The sequence below is a fragment of the Epinephelus fuscoguttatus genome, linkage group LG7 (genome assembly GCF_011397635.1).
Source record: "Epinephelus fuscoguttatus linkage group LG7, E.fuscoguttatus.final_Chr_v1".
Classification (NCBI taxonomy): domain Eukaryota; kingdom Metazoa; phylum Chordata; class Actinopteri; order Perciformes; family Serranidae; genus Epinephelus; species Epinephelus fuscoguttatus.
The window spans coordinates 1,410,379-1,429,018 of record NC_064758.1 but is presented as its reverse complement, the minus strand read 5'-3'; the positions used below and the strand labels follow the sequence as shown (position 1 = coordinate 1,429,018).

Sequence of the window (18,640 nt, the reverse complement as noted above, 5' to 3'; positions counted from 1 at the left end):
AATGTGAATTATCAGTTGAAGTCCCCTCAGTGGACTAAGATTGCCAAATCAAGCAGTCTTTTTTGCCAGTCAGTGTGCTGTGCAGTGTACTTTTGTGGATGTTTTGGTCCCCAGATTTTGCTGCAGAACTCTTAAGTACAGGCAGCTGTGGACCAGGGAAAGATAAAGAGAGACTTGGCACATAAGGCTCTGAAATAATGTTATCTTCTACCTTCTGCTCAGAAGTGGTGAATTTACAGTTGAAAGGTAGATAATATGACACAGTCTCTGGCTTTTGTTTGATATCCAGTGTCGGCACAAAGTGCTGCACATTTCCGATTCCGTCATTACCACAGTAAACTTGTTTTCTATGTTAGGTGAACACTGCTGTAAGCCTGAACCGCTGAACTATTCTCTTTTCCTTAAAGTTTACATCCACAAACATAGATGCTTCACCCACATCTCCCCCTCTGACAGTGAGATCTATAAAATCAGCACAGTTTTAAAAATTAGTGTCACCAATTCAGTATCTGACCAAATGTCTCCTCTTCTGTTCCTGAGATATGACATTGAGTAATAGGTAGAAAAGTGTTTTTGGAGAACATTGTGATGTCACAGTGAAGCTGACCTTTGACCTTTTGGATATAATGGTCATCACATCATCATGTTATCCTACTAGACATCTGTGTGATGTTTTGTTATAATTAGCATATGAATTCCTGAGTTATGGCCATAAATATATTTTGTGAGGTCACAGTGACCTTGACCTTTGACCTTCTACCACCAACTTCTTATCAGCTTATTCTTCAGTCCAAGTGGACTTTTGTGCCAAATTTGAAGTAATTCCCTTAGCGTGTTCTTGAGATATCGCATTCACAAGAATGGAACGGACATACAACCCGAAAACATAATGCCTCTGGCTACAGCCCAGCGTGGCGGCATAAAAAAGGAACGACTAGTCAAATTTTTTCATTAAACAGCAAAATCTGATTTGATGGACATAATTCTGAGCTGGGTACAGCTGTAACTGATATCATGATATACAGGGCTCAACGGTAATGGCTGCAAGGTTGCTACTGACAACCATTATGGGGAAAATGGCAACCAAGTCGTGGCACTTTTTAAAACAGGGACAGCAAACAGTAAGATGTGCATCCCAAAAACAAAAAACTTTTTAAAAATTGTTGCAGAAGTCAGAACCGGAACCAGACATTGCCGCATGTGACAACTCAACTCCATGTGAGTTGATGTGGTTACTCTGGTGCGCATAGGCATTTGAGACAATGGGAAACCAAATTAAGTTGCACTTAATATTTAAATTCTCCAAAGCATCTGTTCAAACACAAACTTTAAAGAATTTTGATCAGTTACTTTATTTAAGCTTATAATCAAGCTGACGTTTAACAGCATTACGTTTAACAGCATTACTCAAAATATAAGGTAACTAAAAATGGCATAGTTACAGTATTGGACACATTGTGTTGTGTTTGCCTTAACCATGAAAATACAATGCACCAAGAGCAAGAATAGGCCTTAATTCATATAAACGCACAAAAAGTATGCAATAAAGTTTGAGGGTCCTCCAACCTACCTCCTGTTTCGGTCAGCAGCAGGCCACACAGTCCATGTAAAAGCAAAACAGAAAAACCTCAGTTATAAACACATTAATTGACAGATTTACAGTTGATGTGTGTGCTGTGTGATCAGTTCACTGACTACTAAAAACACTAGACAAATACAAAAAAAGAAGGAATAAAAGTTAGGAAGCTTTATTTAAATGCAATGATCCAGTCTGGAATGAAGGATGGACAAATGCTTGATGGACAAAGTACGCAGTGTTTCTGCACATCTTTTTTAATCCTACTTTGAGCTTGTAGTTCTTCACTAAAAAAGGCACAACTTCACCACATAACACTCCTAACATTAGTTACTGCAATCAGGTTCAAGAAAACAGCTTGTTTCCTATGAGTGGTTACCATTTTAAAAGTAGCAGCTGACATTTCTACAAAAAACTGAGTCTGCATGTATCCGTGTGAGTGTGTGTCTGTGTGTCTGACCGCATTTCCTTCAGACCCTTGGTCTGGATGACATGGAGGATTTGTTTAGGAGTCATGGGTGCATCTGAGAAGTTCTCCAAAACCTGAAAAACATTGACAAATAACATTGGTTTTTATCACACAAACTGACCAATACTTCTGCACAGTGAAGACAAAAAAACATGGCAAATATCTATTTAGAATCAAGTGAAAGTGCCATCGCTGAGGCAGTTAAATTTCTTCTGATGATTTAACGTGATCGTCTAACTCAAAAAGGGTTTGAGAGCTATTATTATTTGGCCTATTAAAAGCATAGAAAAGAAGCTGGTACAGTTCTAGACTAACATGTAGTCTTTACAGTGAAGTTTTATCAAGAATAATATCAGCAGAAACAGTGGCATGTCAGAGACAGAGAAAGAAGGAGAGACGGAGAATCAGCAGTAGAAGGTAGTAATGTGTGCAGGTTTTTCATTCCTGACACAAAGTGTCTGAAGAACTGTTATTATAATCCTGCTAATACCACATTTCTAAGGCTGAGTCGAATATTAACATTTGAAAGTTGAAAATGTATACACAGCGTTCCTACAGCTTAAGGGAAGTTAATTTCAACACTTTTTAAGACTTTTTTAATGCCACTTGAAATGAAATTTAAGACCAACTTCACAATAACGACAAATGGGAATAAAACCCCACCACATCAATTACATAGGGTTAGGGACAATTTTACCTAAATGTTAATTTTATAATAAAACATGACTTTTTGGTCCAGTGAAAAAGTTTCAAATTGTTGAAATTGCTGCTCTGAAATGCACGGGCCTAATCCAAACTTGCTGATGTAAGCTGGCTTGTCGGAACCGTATGCAAACAAGTGTGCAATTTCAGGGTCTGGGAACATTGCACGGAATAAGTCTCCGACTCTCTCATTTGACTTGTGTGATTGGTGTTTTGTCACGGTGCTCAGAGACCACAGTACCTCTGCTTTCAGTGTAGGCGCACACATGAACAATAGGCTCGTTCGAGATGAGCCAGGCCTGTGCACAGGGTTCCTACAGCTTAAGGCAAGTTACATTCAAGACTTCAAGACTTTTTTAATGCCACTTGAAATGAAATTTAAGACCAACTTCACAATAAACACAAATGGGAAAAAACCCACCACATCAATTACATAGAGTTACAGACAATTTTACCTAAATGTTTATTTTAAAATAAAACATGACTTTTTGGTCCATTGAAAAAGTTTCAAATTGCTGAAATTGCTGCTCTGAAATGTATGGGGCTAATCCAAACGTGCTGGTGTAGGCCGGCTTGTCGGAACTGCAGGCTAACAAGTGCGCAATTTCAGAGTCTGGGAACATTGCACGGAATAAGTCTCTGACTCCCTCATTTGACTTGTATGATTGGTGTTTTGTCACGGTGTTCAGAGACCACAGTACCTCTGCTTTCAGTGTAGGCATACACACGAACAATAGGCTTGTTCAAGATGAGCCAGGCCTGCGCAGATTTGATCACCGGCGATAGCAGCACAATGTATGCCGGTTAGTTTTGTGTCCGACTTCATCCCAACTTGCTCTGGCTTATTACAAAAGTGGACGGCGATAAAACCACAAGAGCGAGAGGGCCACAGTTTTTAGAGCCAGGTGCTGCAGTTGCTCTCCACGACTACATCGCCTGGCTCTCACCTGATCTAACAGCTGATTGGTTTAGATGTCAACTCAACAATATGACATTTTAGATTAACTTTTAATTTTTGTTGAATTTCAGATATACACGTTTTATTTGTGTAATTTGGAGGTTTATTCTGTAACAGAAAACACGTTGTGTGAACTGACGGTGAGGTTTAATCATCAGAGACTAAATACATTCATCATAAACTATACAGAGTCTACTGTATAGACTGGATTGGACCGTTTTAATTATTGAAGTGGCCTGTTTAGCATCACAGAGATTTGTGGTCAGTGGGATGTGAGGATTCTTAAAATAACATCTGTACATATGTGAAGCCCTGAATATATCTAACTGATCTTTAATGAAAGCCGTTGACTTGTGTTTTTTTTTCCTCTCAGAGTATTAACCTTATAGTCAGACACAATTTATTTAGCCTGTGTAATTGAGGGGACAGGTCTGCTCTGCAGCAGCAAACTGATATGATGCTGATTTACATGAGAATTCCTGTCAATTAATCTATCACAATTAAAACGACTGGAAACTGAAAACAAACTTATATACAATTCTGACAATATTTTAATTAAGTGACATCATATCGGACAGGATGCAAGTGTTTCTGTGACTTCCTGTACAGACTGAAGGCTGCTAGAAACTGTCTGGAAACTGTCCGACTTGACCACGGCTATTTGTCACCGTCTCCTGCTGCAGCCGCCTGATCTCGTTTACTTTCCAGGCGAGGCGCAGTTCATCTCGAACGAGCCTATTGTCCGGAGATTTGGTGCTGCTGTCCCTGTTGTTGATATCAGAGATGGGGGTGGAGGCATGGTAGAGACGACAGTAGAACAGAACTGGGAAATACCTAGCGTTTGTTGGCAGCTTGATTTTGCGGCTTTGTGTTTTGCGCTGTGCATGTGGGACTCCACTGCCTTGATTCCCACTGTGGCGAGATTCAAACATTTCTTGCACAGAATACACTGTGCCTCGTACTCGTTGCCTGGTCCCGGCTTCAGCCATGTAGAAAAATCTTGGTTGGACAGCCAATTTCCTTGAATTTACACTTTCTCATGAGGTCCAAGGTAAACTGACTGCTACATGAACGACCAAGCAGCTAGCTAATATGCAGCGAGCATCTGCTCTGAGAGTTCTGGCGGCAACCACATCACTGTTTTGTTGGTTCCACTATCACGATTGCGTGATGTTACTGCAAGAGGCATTCCGTAAATTATTTTTAAAAATAAATGTTACCAATTATTTTGAGATTTGAGACCAATTACAATGTGAGAAAAAAATAATAAAATCCTACTTGCCAAGTGTTAACATTTTTAAGACTTTTGAAAGACTGATTTAAGACATTTTAATTCCAATTAAGGCCTTGTTTTTGGATTAATGAATTCAATCCCTTTTAAGACTTTTTAAGAATCCACAGGAACCCTTATACAGTGGTGTGAAAAAGTGTTTGCCCCCTTCCTGATTTTTCCTATGTGATTTAGAAGTTTGCAAAAAGAAATCTATTGATTTGAAGTAGGTATGCAGGATATTGTTTTGTTTTGTTTTTTGTTTTTTTTTTTTGCTGATACACAACATGCTGATATGTAACAACTCATCTGATCAATGACCAGTACCAATATCTATATATCCAAGTTTTTTCTTCACCTCATTTTAGTGATTATCAAGTCTCTTCTGTAGTGGAATTAACATCATATTATGCATGCATTCTTTTCAGTGTATGTTATATTCAGTCATTGTGCAAAATAACAAAAAAGCATTTTGGCAGATACTTACTGTTCATTTTAAAGCTGATACCGGCTGATACTGATGATGTACCGATTTTGTCATACATCCCTAATTTTAACCCAAACCACGATTTTTTTCCCCGAACCTTAACCTAGAAATCTCTTTCTGACTGAAAGCCCTTTAGGCAAAATTCTCCCAACAGCAATATGTCATTGTTTGCTTATGGCCGTTACAACTAATTTCAGAAATGCTGACATGAATGATGGCTATAAAAGGCTTTCCTATTGTTTGCATGGACTGGACAGAAACAAAAGAGGACTGGTAAATGAAGGATAAATACATACACGCGTACAGTAAATACATGATTGATATTGATGACCCATATTTTAACCATTGAAAATTCACTTGGTCACAGCTCTCTTTGTTTGTACAGTGGTGTGAAAAAGTGCTTACCCCCTTCCTGATTTCTTACTTTTTTGCATGTTTTCCACACTTAAATGTTTCAGATCATCAAACAAATTTAAAAATTAGTCAAAGATAACACAAGTAAACACAAAATGCAGTTTTTAAATGAAGGGTTTTATTAATGAGGAAGAAAAAAATCCAAAGCTACATGGCCTGTGTGAAAAAGTGTTTGCCCCCCAGCTCCTGTTAAAACATAACTGTGGTTGATCACACCTGAGTTCAATTTCTGTAGCCACACCCAGGCCTGATTACTGCACACCTGTTCCCAATCTAGAAATCACTTAAATAGGACCTACCTGACAAAGCGAAGTAGACCAAAAGATCCTCAAAAGCTACAGACACTGTGCCGAGATCCAAAGAAATTCAGGAACAAATGAGAAAAAAGTAATTGAAATCTATCAGTCTGGAAAAGGTTATAAAGCCATTTCTAAAGCTTTGGGACTCCAGCGAACCACAGTGAGAGCCATTATCCACAAATGGCGAAAACAGAACAGTGGTGAACTTTCCCAGGAGTGGCCGACCGACCAAAATTACCCCAAGAGCGCAGCGAAGACTCATCCAAGAGGTGACAAAAGACCCCACAACAACATCTAAAGAACTGCAGGCATCACTTGCCTCAGTTAAGGTCAGTGTTCATGACTCCACCATAAGAAAGAGACTGGGCAAAAATGGCCTGCATGGCAGAGTTCCAAGACGAAAACCACTGCTAAGCAAAAAGAACATTAAGGCTCGTCTCATTTTTGCCAGAAAACATCTTGATGATCCCCAAGACTTTTGGGGAAATATTCTGTGGACTGACGAGACAAAAGTTGAACTTTTTGGAAGGTCTGTGTCCCATTACAGATAAAGTAACACCGCATTTCAGAAAAAGAACATCATACCAACAGTAAAATATGGTGGTGGCAGTGTGATGGTCTGAGGCTGTTTTGCTGCTTCAGGACCTGGAAGACTTGCTGTGATAAATGGAAGCATTGAATTCTGCTGTCTACCAAAAAATCCTGAAGGAGAATGTCCGGCCATCTGTTCGTGATCTCAAGCTGAAGCGAACTTGGGTTCTACAGCAGGACAATGATCCAAAACACACCAGCAAGTCCACCTCTGAATGGCTGAAGAAAAACAAAATGAAGACTTTGGAGTGGCCTAGTCAAAGTCCTGACCTGAATCCCATTGAGATGCTGTGGCATAACCTTAAAAAGTCGGCTCATGCTCGAAAACCCTCCAATGTGGCTGAATTACAACAATTCTGCAAAGATGAGTGGGCCAAAATTCCTTCACAGCGTTGTAAAAGACTCACTGCAAGTTATCGCAAACGCTTGATTGCAGTAGTTGCTGCTAAGGGTGGCAGAACCAGTTATTAGGTTTAGGGGCAAACACTTTTTCACACAGGGCCATGTAGCTTTGGATTTTTTTCTTCCTCATTAATAAAACCCTTCATTTAAAAACTGCATTTTGTGTTTACTTGTGTTATCTTTGACTAATGTTTAAATTTGTTTGATGATCTGAAACATTTAAGTGCGGATAACATGCAAAAAAGTAAGAAATCAGGAAGGGGGCAAACACTTTTTCACACCACTGTACAAACAAAGAGAGCTGTGACCAAGTGAATTTTCAATGGTTAAAATATGGGTCATCAATATCAATCATCTATTTACTGTACGAGTGTATGTATTTATTCTTCATTTACCAGTCCTCTTTTGTTTCTGTCCAGTCCATGCAAACAATAGGAAAGCCTTTTATAGCCATCATTCATGTCAACATTTCTGAAATTAGTTGTAACGGCCATAAGCAAACAATGACATATTGCTGTTGGGAGAATTTTGCCTAAAGGGCTTTCAGTCAGAAAGAGATTTCTTGGTTAAGGTTCGGGGAAAAAAATCGTGGTTTGGGTTAAAATTAGGGATGTGTAGTGACTGGTCCTGTAGCCACTACTGGATGCTGACTGATTTTGTTTTGACGTGTACTCGGACAAGGCAATAAACCAACGAAAACTTCCTTTGCATTTGAAATAATAATGTTCATTTAATTTCTTGCGGAAGCCACATATTTAATACTTGTCCACATAAATTATAAACAGAAAAACGCACAAGCACAAGCACAGTCGAAAACTGTTTGCTTCTCCCATCTAATCAGCCACACCTGTGCAACACTGAGTAACCTCAAGTAACCTGCCTGACCCCCCGCCAACATCCGGGTAGAGTCAGTAAATAAAGGAAATACTGCCCCCTGTATTTTGGAGGTACAGAATAAATAAATAAACAACATGGCTCCTACAGGATGTATGACAAAATCGGTACATCATCGATATCAGCCGGTATCAGCTTTAAAATGAACAGTAAGTATCAGCCAACATGCTTTTTTCTTATTTTGCACAATGACTGAATATAACATACACTGAAAAGAATGCATGCATAATATGATGTTAATTCCACTACAGAAGAGACTTGATAATCACTAAAATGAGGTGAAGAAAAAACTTGGATATATAGATATTGGTATTAGTCAGCGATCAGATGAGTTGTTACATATCAGCATGTCATGTATCGGCAAAAAAAAAAAAAAAAAAAAAAAAAATCCTGCATACCTACCTCAAATCAATAGATTTCTTTCTGCAAACTTCTAAATCACATAGGAAAAAGCAAGCACTCTCAAAAACTAAAAAACAGTAAAAAAGGGAAAAACGCCAGCACGCTCAAATGTCCTTTTAGTTCAGTTTAATAAACCAGCTTGGATGGCAGTACCAGTACACAGACATTTTGACAGTAAAGTCTTTTTCAGTGTGTAACTATGGTTACGGAAGTGGTGTTTAAATACGCTTGAAGCAATCAGACTAGGTGTGTGAAAAACACTTAACACTTCCGCCATGCTGTCAAAAGCACTATGAAATTGAGTTCGAATATTTTCAAATTAATTTAGTAGAGTTTGAATAATATTCAAATTTATTATTATTATTTTATTCATTTGTTTTTTTGTTTTTTACAAAAAAACCACAAAAAATAAATTGCTTATTGCTGGCGCAAATTGAACGTGACACTCGGATGAAAACACCCGTTCTGACCTCACTGAAGTGCCAGGTATGACCAACTTCTGCCTCGCTATCTAAGCAATGTTTGGATACTTCAGTGCATAGTTTTCCACCACAAGAGTGGATCCTGGTCGGCTCGTGGTGGTGTCTCATTCTGGTAACGTTTCATCTCTTCTTCACAAAGGGTAGACAGGGAGGCAGCAGGTGCAACACTCTCCCTGTATGTCTCCCTGAACAGATCACACATTGCGGACAGCACAGTGGGTGGTGTTGGCGCAGCGGGCTCCTCCATCGGCGCCTCTCCCTCCGTCACTATGTCCCTCTCTGGCCCGGCTTGTGCGTGAGCCATCCCCACCCGAACGGGTTTCGCGGAGATATACAACATTATTGATAGTATTAATTAATTATTAATGATATTCGAATTATCAAATTTAGGTTCGAACTTATAAAAAATATATATTCGTATATATATTTCGAACTTCGATTTTTTTTTGACAGCCCTACTGTGTACACAAACCTATGCGCTTCTTGCTATGACGCACGGTCACGGAGAAAATCAATAGAGAAGAACAGGTGTGAATTTGGATGCACTATGCGTCATTCGGGCCCATAGGGTTAACAATCAGATCACAAGTGCACAATAAGGTAAATAAAGTGCAAAAAGTCTCTGAGTAACTGTCCCTCAATTAACAATCAGATCACAAGTGCATAATGGAGTACATAGAGTGCATAGAGACACTCTGAGTAACTGTCCCTCGTTTAACAGAAAATCATAAATATAAAATAGAAATAGACGTTAGGTCACTGTCACTTACTTAACAGTCAGATCATGAGTGCACAGTAAAATAAATAAAGTACAGCAAGTCTGCGTCTTTATACCATAAATAACAATCGGGAAAAAAATACTGAAAAAAAAAGAAAGTTCACAGAAGTAGTCACTCCTCAGTTAATATTCAGATCATAAGAGCACAGTGAAAACATGAAGTGCAAAAAGTCACTGAGTTAATATAGGTTCCACTAACAAGTCATCCATTTATGCACCGTCAGTAAAAAATATGTGCAACAGGTACAGACCACAGTATGTAGTGTGCCCACAAGACAAGCAGTGCAAACAATAAGAGAATACGGTATATTACTCGGGATGTAGTAGGGCTGGGTGATATGACCTAAAAAAAAAAAAATCTGATTCACGATTTAAATCGATTTTTTCCCCTCCTAGTTAAAAAAAAAAAAATTGCGGCCTGGTAGCACATACCTGGGGTCCAAAACTTTCAGCATGTGAATAAACCCCAGCTTTTCCACGGTAGCCTATATATGGGCACCATATCTCTTGCAATATACATGGCGACTGCATCTGTGATCGCTTTCCACCGGCCCCCTTTCTTATCATACAGCAGTGTTTCCCCTATCATCATATTGGATCACAACAGAAGTCATTTAAGGTTACCTTTCCTATAGAACAGGTCAATACCTTGTCCTTTTATTAAAAAAACTAAATAGCCTTATGTTACAGGCTGAGCCTGATGTGTGTGGTTTGTGTGTGTGGCTTGTGTGTGTGTGTGTGTGTGTGTGTGGAGCTGTGTATGTGTGTAGTTGATGTAGATGATATGAGATGTTAGTGCGCCGGGTGTGGTGTGTGATGTCAGACGGATGCGCCCCAGGAAGAAAGTGAGGCATGTGCTATGTTGTTTACATCGAGCAGCCACAGTGAAGAAGCCTACGCAGTTGTGCATGCTGTTTTTGAGTTACTTCCCTCTATGTAAAAGTCAGACACTGATGAGAGAGGCTGTGGATCATCCCTGCAGCGCTGAAAATAAAGTGCCCTTCTTTAACGCAGACGAAGTCCCGTTGTTTATGTGTTGTTGCCACAACGAGCTAACACAAGCTAAAGGAGCTAATGGTCTTCGGAGGTCCCTTTACTACGGTTCGGAGGTCTGCCAGCTTGGCGTTGGTAACACTTATTTATCTTATTTACACAATGGCATGTCATTTATGTCCCTACACGGTGCGCGTCTAAAATCCTCCTCTGCTCTGTGTCGCACACGGCGGAGTTTGGCCCTGATGTGCGCGCGACACACACACACACACACACACACAGGTGAGTACACAGACACAGGTGTGCACACAAAAGCGCTAAAGAACTTGTTCCCTTTCTTGAACGAGTTCTTCCCCGCTCGCTGCCATGTTGTTTGTGTATTAAGCTGCAGTAAAATGTCTTGCTACAGATGATTATTGAAGACAGCGACTTTCTTTGCCACATACCGAGGGTTTAGAGGCTCTGGCTTATTATCTTAGTAAAAGGAAGGTCCTCACTCCCTCTACCGATTTTTTGTTAAAGATGTCTGAACTCATTTTAAGTAGAAAGTATTTCAAGTTTGAAGATTCTTTTTATTTACAATGTCAAGGTGTTAGCATGGGCAGCTCCTGTTCTCCTAATTATACTAACCTTATCATGGTTAAATTTGAAGAGGATTTTGTTTACCATAACAACCCTTTTCTTCCCTTCTTGAAGTGCTGGTACTGTTACATTGATGATGTGTTTTTTATTTTTTCTGGTACACTAGAACAACTCGAATGTTTTAAAGAACATGTTAACTCCAGGATGCCTTCTATCAAATTTTCTTTGGAGTATAGTTATGTCTCTGTCTCCTTCTTGAATGTTTGTGTTAGTAAAGTAGGACGCCTGGAGACCAAGGTTTATAGAAAGAAAACAGACACTAACAGTTTACTTGACTTTTCTAGTTACCATCCTCCGGGTCTCAAGAAAGGCTTACCTTATAGCCAGTTACTTAGAATTAAGAGAATTTGTAGTATTGAAACTGCCTTTGAAGAGCAGGCCATTGAATTATGTGCCCGCTTTAGCGCTGAAGGCTATGATAAAAATATTATTGACAACTGTCTCCAGAGAGTGAGAAAAATTGATAGGAAAACTTTATTAATACTTAAACCATCTTCCTTTAAGACTTCAAACCTGGTCTGCGCGTTGACTTTTCCTGATATTTCCTATGATGTTAAAAAATGTATTAAGAGACACTGGCACATTTTGGCTAGCGATCCTAATGTAGGCCATTTTTTAAAAAACACTTTTCGCTCAGAAGCGTGCTGCTAATTTGAGAGATCAATTGATCAGAGCTGACTGTTATGTTTGGCCCCAGCATTTTTTGTCTCTATTATCTGTCGGTAATTTTCCCTGCCATAGTTGCGTGCAGTGAAACGCCATGATAAAGGTGATACATTTACACATCCTTATTCAGGTAAAAAATTTAAGGTTAAAGGTAGAATTTCTTGTAAGACCAGGTTTGTTGTGTATCTGTTAAAATGCCCTTGCGGCTTATGCTATGTCGGTAAGACTAAGAGAGAGCTTAAGACCCGGATTTCTGAACACAAAAGCATTATTAGAACCAAAGATGAAAAATCATCTGTAGCAAGACATTTCACTGCAGCAGGTCACAATGTTTGCTCTTTAAGATATCAGGGAATTGAAGAAGTCAAACCACTAAAAAGAGGGGGAGACAGAGAGAGCGCTCTTTTACAGAGAGAGGCTTTTTGGATCCATAGATTACAAACAGAATTTCCTAAAGGTATGAATGAAGAGTTACTGTTGAGTTGTTTTCTGTGACTATTATAGACTTACTTATGATGTCTTCTACTATATTTGCCTTGGCGTAATGGCCGCGTTGTATAGGTAATATATAGGGATGCACCGAATATTCAGTAACTGAATATATTTGGCCGAATATTGCAAAAAACACACATTCGGTATTCGGTGGAATAAGTTAAAAGCAAGGCCGAATAATAGTGGCGTGTTTTGATAACGCAACCAAACAGCTTGCGGTGACGGAAGGAGTAAAATGTCGGCAGTGTGGCAATGCGTACGTCACCACACCCGCATTTGCGACTAAAAATAGTTGTGAGTGAGCAAAATAGGCTTAAATCATTCAGCACGCTGTGCGAGCAGCCTACAGATTTCAACCACCAGCAGAAATGAAAGGCGAATATCCTCTTCTTGGCATGTGGACTGCCCAGAAGTATCTGAACAGCTGAGTCAGCCGAACACAGGTATGTGACGTGTCAGAGGAGAAACAAGCTGTTCACGGCCCACAAACCTCACCACACTTTAGGGACTGTTCTTTACTTATGAAGGGGGGGAGGGTGGCTAAACAACGATATTTGGTATTCGGTACTCGGTATTCGGCCAAGCGTTTAAAATTATTCGGCTTCGGCCACAAATTTTCATTTCGGTGTATCCCGAGTAATATACCGTATTCTCTTATTGTTTGCACTGCCTGTCTTGTGGGCACACTACATACTGTGGTCTGTACCTGTTGCACATATTTTTTACTGACGGTGCATAAATGGATGACTTGTTAGTGGAACCTATATTAACTCAGTGACTTTTTGCATTTCATGTTTTCACTGTGCTCTTATGATCTGAATGTTAACTGAGGAGTGACTACTTCTGTGAACTTTCTTTTTTTTCCCAGTATTTTTTTCCCGATTGTTATTTATGGTATAAAGACGCAGACTTGCTGTACTTTATTTATTTTACTGTGCACTCATGATCTGACTGTTAAGTAAGTGACAGTGACCTAATGTCTTTGTACACTCCGTCTATTTCTATTGTATATTTATGATTTTCTGTTAAACGAGGGACAGTTACTCAGAGTGTCTCTATGCACTCTATGTACTCCATTATGCACTTATGATCTGATTGTTAATTGAGGAACAGTTACTCAGCGACTGTTTTGCACTTTATTTACCTTACTGTGCTTTTATGATCTGATTGTTAATTGAGACATATTTTCTAAAGTTTGTTTTTCTGGACTGGTGGCTGGAGAGGTGCCAGTTCACCTCCTGGGCGCTGCCGGGGTGCCCTTGAGCAAGGCACTGAACCCCCCAACTGCTTGGGGCGCCTGACCAATGCAGCCCCCTCATTATGACATCTCTCCACTTTGTGCATGTATAGGTCCTGTTTGTGCATGTGTGTGTATTTCGGACCTGTGTGTTAATGACAACGGAGTGAAAAAATTGAATTTTTTTTTCTTCCACTGAGGTTTTTGAAACAATGTCAGACAAAAGTCCATCTCTGGCTCTGGCCACAAGTCTAGATTTCAGGGGCAACAATATATCAAATTAAGAGATATTGAGATACAAAAATGTCTCCATACCATCATGGGACTGTGACAAAATCTACCACAATGTCACATGGTTATTTTGCTGGTACAGCTATGTTCTACTATTTCTCCTTGGGTGCATTAGTAAGTAGTAACTTTGAGTGCCGGAGGACTCTGGCACAAACTGGACCGTTCGTAAATTCAGAGTGCTCTTGAAATGTACCATTTGGTTATCCAGAGCACCACACTCTGGGAACAACAGAAGAGCGTACGCTGGGCACTCTGTCTGGAGCAGCAGAGTGCCAAGCAAAGTGAATGTGAGATTAACTGAACTGTTGGTTAATTCATGTAGAAACATAACAACACAACATAATTAGCGTCACTGCAAACTCTGAATCCATCGCAATGGTTCAGCATACCCGGTAAGGTCTACTCCAGGGTGCTGGAGAAGAGGGTCCGGTCAATAGTTGAACCTCGGATCGAGGAGGAGCAATGTGGTTTTCGTCCCGGACGCGGAACCGTGGACCAGCTCTTTACCCTTGCCAGGGTGCTGGAGGGGGCATGGGAGTTCGCCCAACCAGTCCACATGTGTTTTGTGGATTTGGAGAGGGCTTACGACCGTGTCCCCAGGGGCATCCTGTGGGGGGTGCTCCGGGAGTATGGGGTGGGTGGCCTCTTGCTAAGGGCCATCCAGTCCCTGTACCGAAGGAGCATGAGTCTGGTTCGCGTGGCTGGCAGTAAGTTGGACCTGTTCCCGGTGAGGGTTGGACTCTGCCAGGGCTGCCCTTTGTCAACGGTTCTGTTTATAACTTTTATGGACAGAATTTCTAGGCGCAGCCGAGTGGTGGAGGGTGTCAGGTTTGGTGATGGGAGAATCTCGTCCCTGCTTTTTGCAGATGACGTGGTCCTCCTAGCTCCATCGAACAGTGACCTCCAGCTCTCACTGGGGCGGTTCGCAGCCGAGTGTGAAGCGGCTGGGATGAGAATCAGCACCTCCAAGTCCGAGGCCATGGTCCTCAGCCGGAAAAGGGTGGATTGCCCACTCCAGGTCAGGGGGGAGGTCCTTCCTCAGGTGGAGGAGTTTAAGTATCTCGGGATCTTGTTTACGAGTGAGGGTAGGATGGAGCGGGAGATTGACAGGCGGATTGGGGCGGCGTCAGCAGTGATGCGGGCGCTTAACCGGTCCGTTGTGGTGAAAAGGGAGCTTAGCCAGAAAGCGAAGCTCTCGATTTACCGGTCGATCTACGTTCCAATCCTCACCTATGGTCACGAGCTCTGGGTAGTGACCAAAAGAATGAGATCGCGAATACAAGCGGCCGAAATGAGTTTCCACCGCAGGGTGGCTGGGCTCAGCCTTAGGGATAGGGTGAGGAGCTCAGACATTCGGGAGGGACTCGGAGTAGAGCCGCTGCTCCTCCACATCGTGAGGAGCCAGTTGAGGTGGTTTGGGCATCTGGTAAGGATGCCTTCCGGACGCCTCCCTTGGGAGGTGTTTCGGGCATGTCCAACCGGGAGGAGACCTCTGGGCCGCCCCAGGACACGCTGGAGGGACTACATCACCCGGCTGGCCTGGGAACGCCTCGGGGTTCCCGCGGAAGAGCTAATGGAAGTGGCTGGGGAGAGGACTGTCTGGGCTTCCTTGCTGAGGCTGCTGCCCCCGCGACCCGGACCCGGATAAGCGGAGGACGACGAGTACGAGTACGAGTACTTATATATAAACAGAAGTCGGAAACGGAAATTCGCCTCCTCAAACCGGAATGCCAAAAAATCGGGGGTCTGCCCCCAGAGGCTGTATCGCCGTCTGCCAGAAGTCAGAATCCGAATACAGCCGATGGTTTCCGAGAATGTTTGAGCATTAACTGCACATTGAATCACTAAGTTGGAGCTTTTCCAGCAAAGCGTGTGTCAGTCTGTCTCACCACAGAGCATTCAACAGGACTGAGTATAGTGTACTACAGAAGTTATCGCTGGACAGGCCATAACATTACTAACGTTAATTTTCTCTGGAACACTGTATGTGAGGAACTTCCTTATTTTGAGGCTAACCACTGTGGTGCTCCAGTGTGATTGTGTCCCTTTCAGAAGCTTTGTAATCCGGCCTTGAACTGTGGTGTCTTTTTGGAGACTGTGAATAAATCTACAATGATAAAACACACACTGAATGTCTTCTGTGATAACTTATCCAGTCTTCTGTGTTGAAAACAGTTGTTGCTGTTAGTTGTCTATTAGCTGTCAATTACGCTTTGTTAGGTTTGTTTCTGACAGGGTGACAGTTTTGTTCTTAAACGCACTGTGCAATAGAAAAACGAATGACTGTTTTGCTTTTGGCTCAAAATCTTACTCTGACCACCTAAAACTGCCCAGGTGCAGGCAAAACATTCAGTAAAACAATGTTTAAGTTAAGGCCCTGACACACCAAGCCGACGGTCGGCTGTCGACCAAAGTGTGTGGCATTGGTGGCTTTTCAGCTGACTGAGCATGTTGACTTGGCGGCGGAGTGAAAGAGATTGAATGTTCTGATTGGCTGTTCAGGTTTTATTTCATTTCCTCGCCCCTACCTGTAGTGAAACCAGGGCTAACCGGTGCTTTCTCCTCAGGCTCCACTTCACTCAGCTGCCTGACAGACCCGCTGCTTCTTCCCACTTTAACCTGAATAACAAACCTGGGCTAGCTGGGTGCGGCTAGTGGAGCATTAGCCGCAGCATGACCGGGGGGGAAGCACAGCCAGTTAGCCTCCGCTAGCCTCCCAGCTAGCCTCGGCTCTCCGTTTGGATCCAACTGGTGAACCGAGCCCTGGTTTGTTATTCAGGTTAAAGTGGGAAGAGGCAGCTGGTTTATCGGGCAGCTAAGTGAAGTGGAGCCTGCGGAGGAAAATGATGAATAAAAAAAAAAAGTATTACCATCTAGGTTTGCGCTGCTTCAAGGCATGGAGCATCTGGGTTTACATCCTGCTAATGTTTGTGCTTCACTGCAAACCAAGAAAGCTGTTAGCTGTCTCCCTCAGTTAGTTACCTAGTATGACCGCTGCACACAGCTGTGAAGAGCAAACTTTCGCTGGTCACAGAATGCTCTAAAATTCACCAGCGGCCGTATATGAGTGAGGAACGCACCATGACACCAGGAAACCACCTAACACTGTGTCTCATCAACTTCCAAGCATATTGCAGTGTGGCCATTGTGCACAATACTAGTCAGACACCGACTACTACAAGTCCACATACTGGTAAAAAAAAAAAAAAACACACAAAAAACCCCACATACAATACATTGTCTTCATGCTGCAATGTTCCTGTAGTGTGGTTTATGATGGACAAACCAGAAAGAGCTTTTAAGACCTGTATATCTGAACAGAAAACTGTGTGCACATAAAACATGGATTAAGCTACTGCTCGACATTAGGCACAGGCTAACCATTAAAGGGACATTGTGTAACGTTTTCAGTTGTTTATTGGCAAAAATCAATGTCTGCATTCATAATTATGTCATCATTGGTATATTATTACCTCCACCAATAATCTGACTTATTCTCCTAAAAGGAGAATTTCGGATTTGTTTGTACATTGGGCGGGTAAGTCTAGGGATGGGTACCGAACCCCGGTAGTGAACGAGCCCTGGGGCTACATTCTTCAAGACCGCAGTTTTGATAAGCTCTGATCTTAACGGTTCAGTTATTGGTACTGGAGCAGTAGCGTTTTTTTTGTTTGTTTGTTTGTTTGTTTTTTTTACAAGATAAACCTTATCTTGCACATTTATCTCAACAACTCCATCAATTATCCGTCACTGTATCATAATTTTCGCTATTCTCCCTGAAGATGAGAGATCTGTCTCGCTCACCCTGGCTGCCTGCTGTGAGTGTACAGCAGGGGGGCGGGGCTGTTGTGACACACACACACACACACACACACACACACACACACACCCCAACTCAAGCTCGTAGCCTGCCTTTAGATAGATAACGATGGCGGAGACAGCCAAACGGTCGAAAGTGTGGCTTTACATTACAAAAGTTGATGCAGACACAGCACGTTATCACAAGTGTGACAAATATTTTGCCTGTAAGGGCGGCAACACTAGTAATTTGTCAAAACACCTTGCGAAAGTGCATCATATCAGACAGAAAGATGTATAGTGTTTGACTGCCCTAGCACAGCTAGTTCATGTACGTCCAGTCCAGGTTTGTAACATAATGCTAGCAGTCAACACGTGGAGTTAATAACCATTAGCTATTTTGCGACCCTATTTACTAAATAGTGTTTCAGATTTGGGATTTTATTTGTGTATTTTTCAGATACTTCTAAATACATGAATATAACCATAATTATAGCCTGGGCTGGGTGCGTGGGATTCCCCTCCTCTGGTCTATATATCCATAGTGATTAATGTTACATCACCATATAAAATACCTAGAATACCTAACATACCTAGAATACCTAATATTTTTACTTGTAGGCTAGATTTGTTTATATATGCGACAGTGATTTGTTTCCCACAGAGCTCTACGGTGCGAGCATTTTGCTGCATTTGTGAATGAGACATTCGACTCGGGGGAAAATAGTCGCACCAGAAGAATTATTTACACTCGCACCAGAAGAGAATTGATGATTACTAAAATTAGGTGAGGAAAA

The 18,640-nt window shown here is 41.5% G+C and overlaps 1 protein-coding gene across 2 annotated transcripts in view; it reads right to left on the bottom strand.

Moving 5' to 3' along the window:
• asxl1 (ASXL transcriptional regulator 1) overlaps nucleotides 1-18,640 on the bottom strand; it is a 69,418-nt gene that overhangs the window by 42,250 nt on the left and 8,528 nt on the right. The window contains exon 2 of one of the 2 annotated variants that reach the window (XM_049581630.1): nucleotides 2,036-2,119. In XM_049581630.1, the coding sequence (XP_049437587.1) occupies nucleotides 2,036-2,119 (84 nt within the window). The other variant, XM_049581632.1, reaches the window with a different exon arrangement.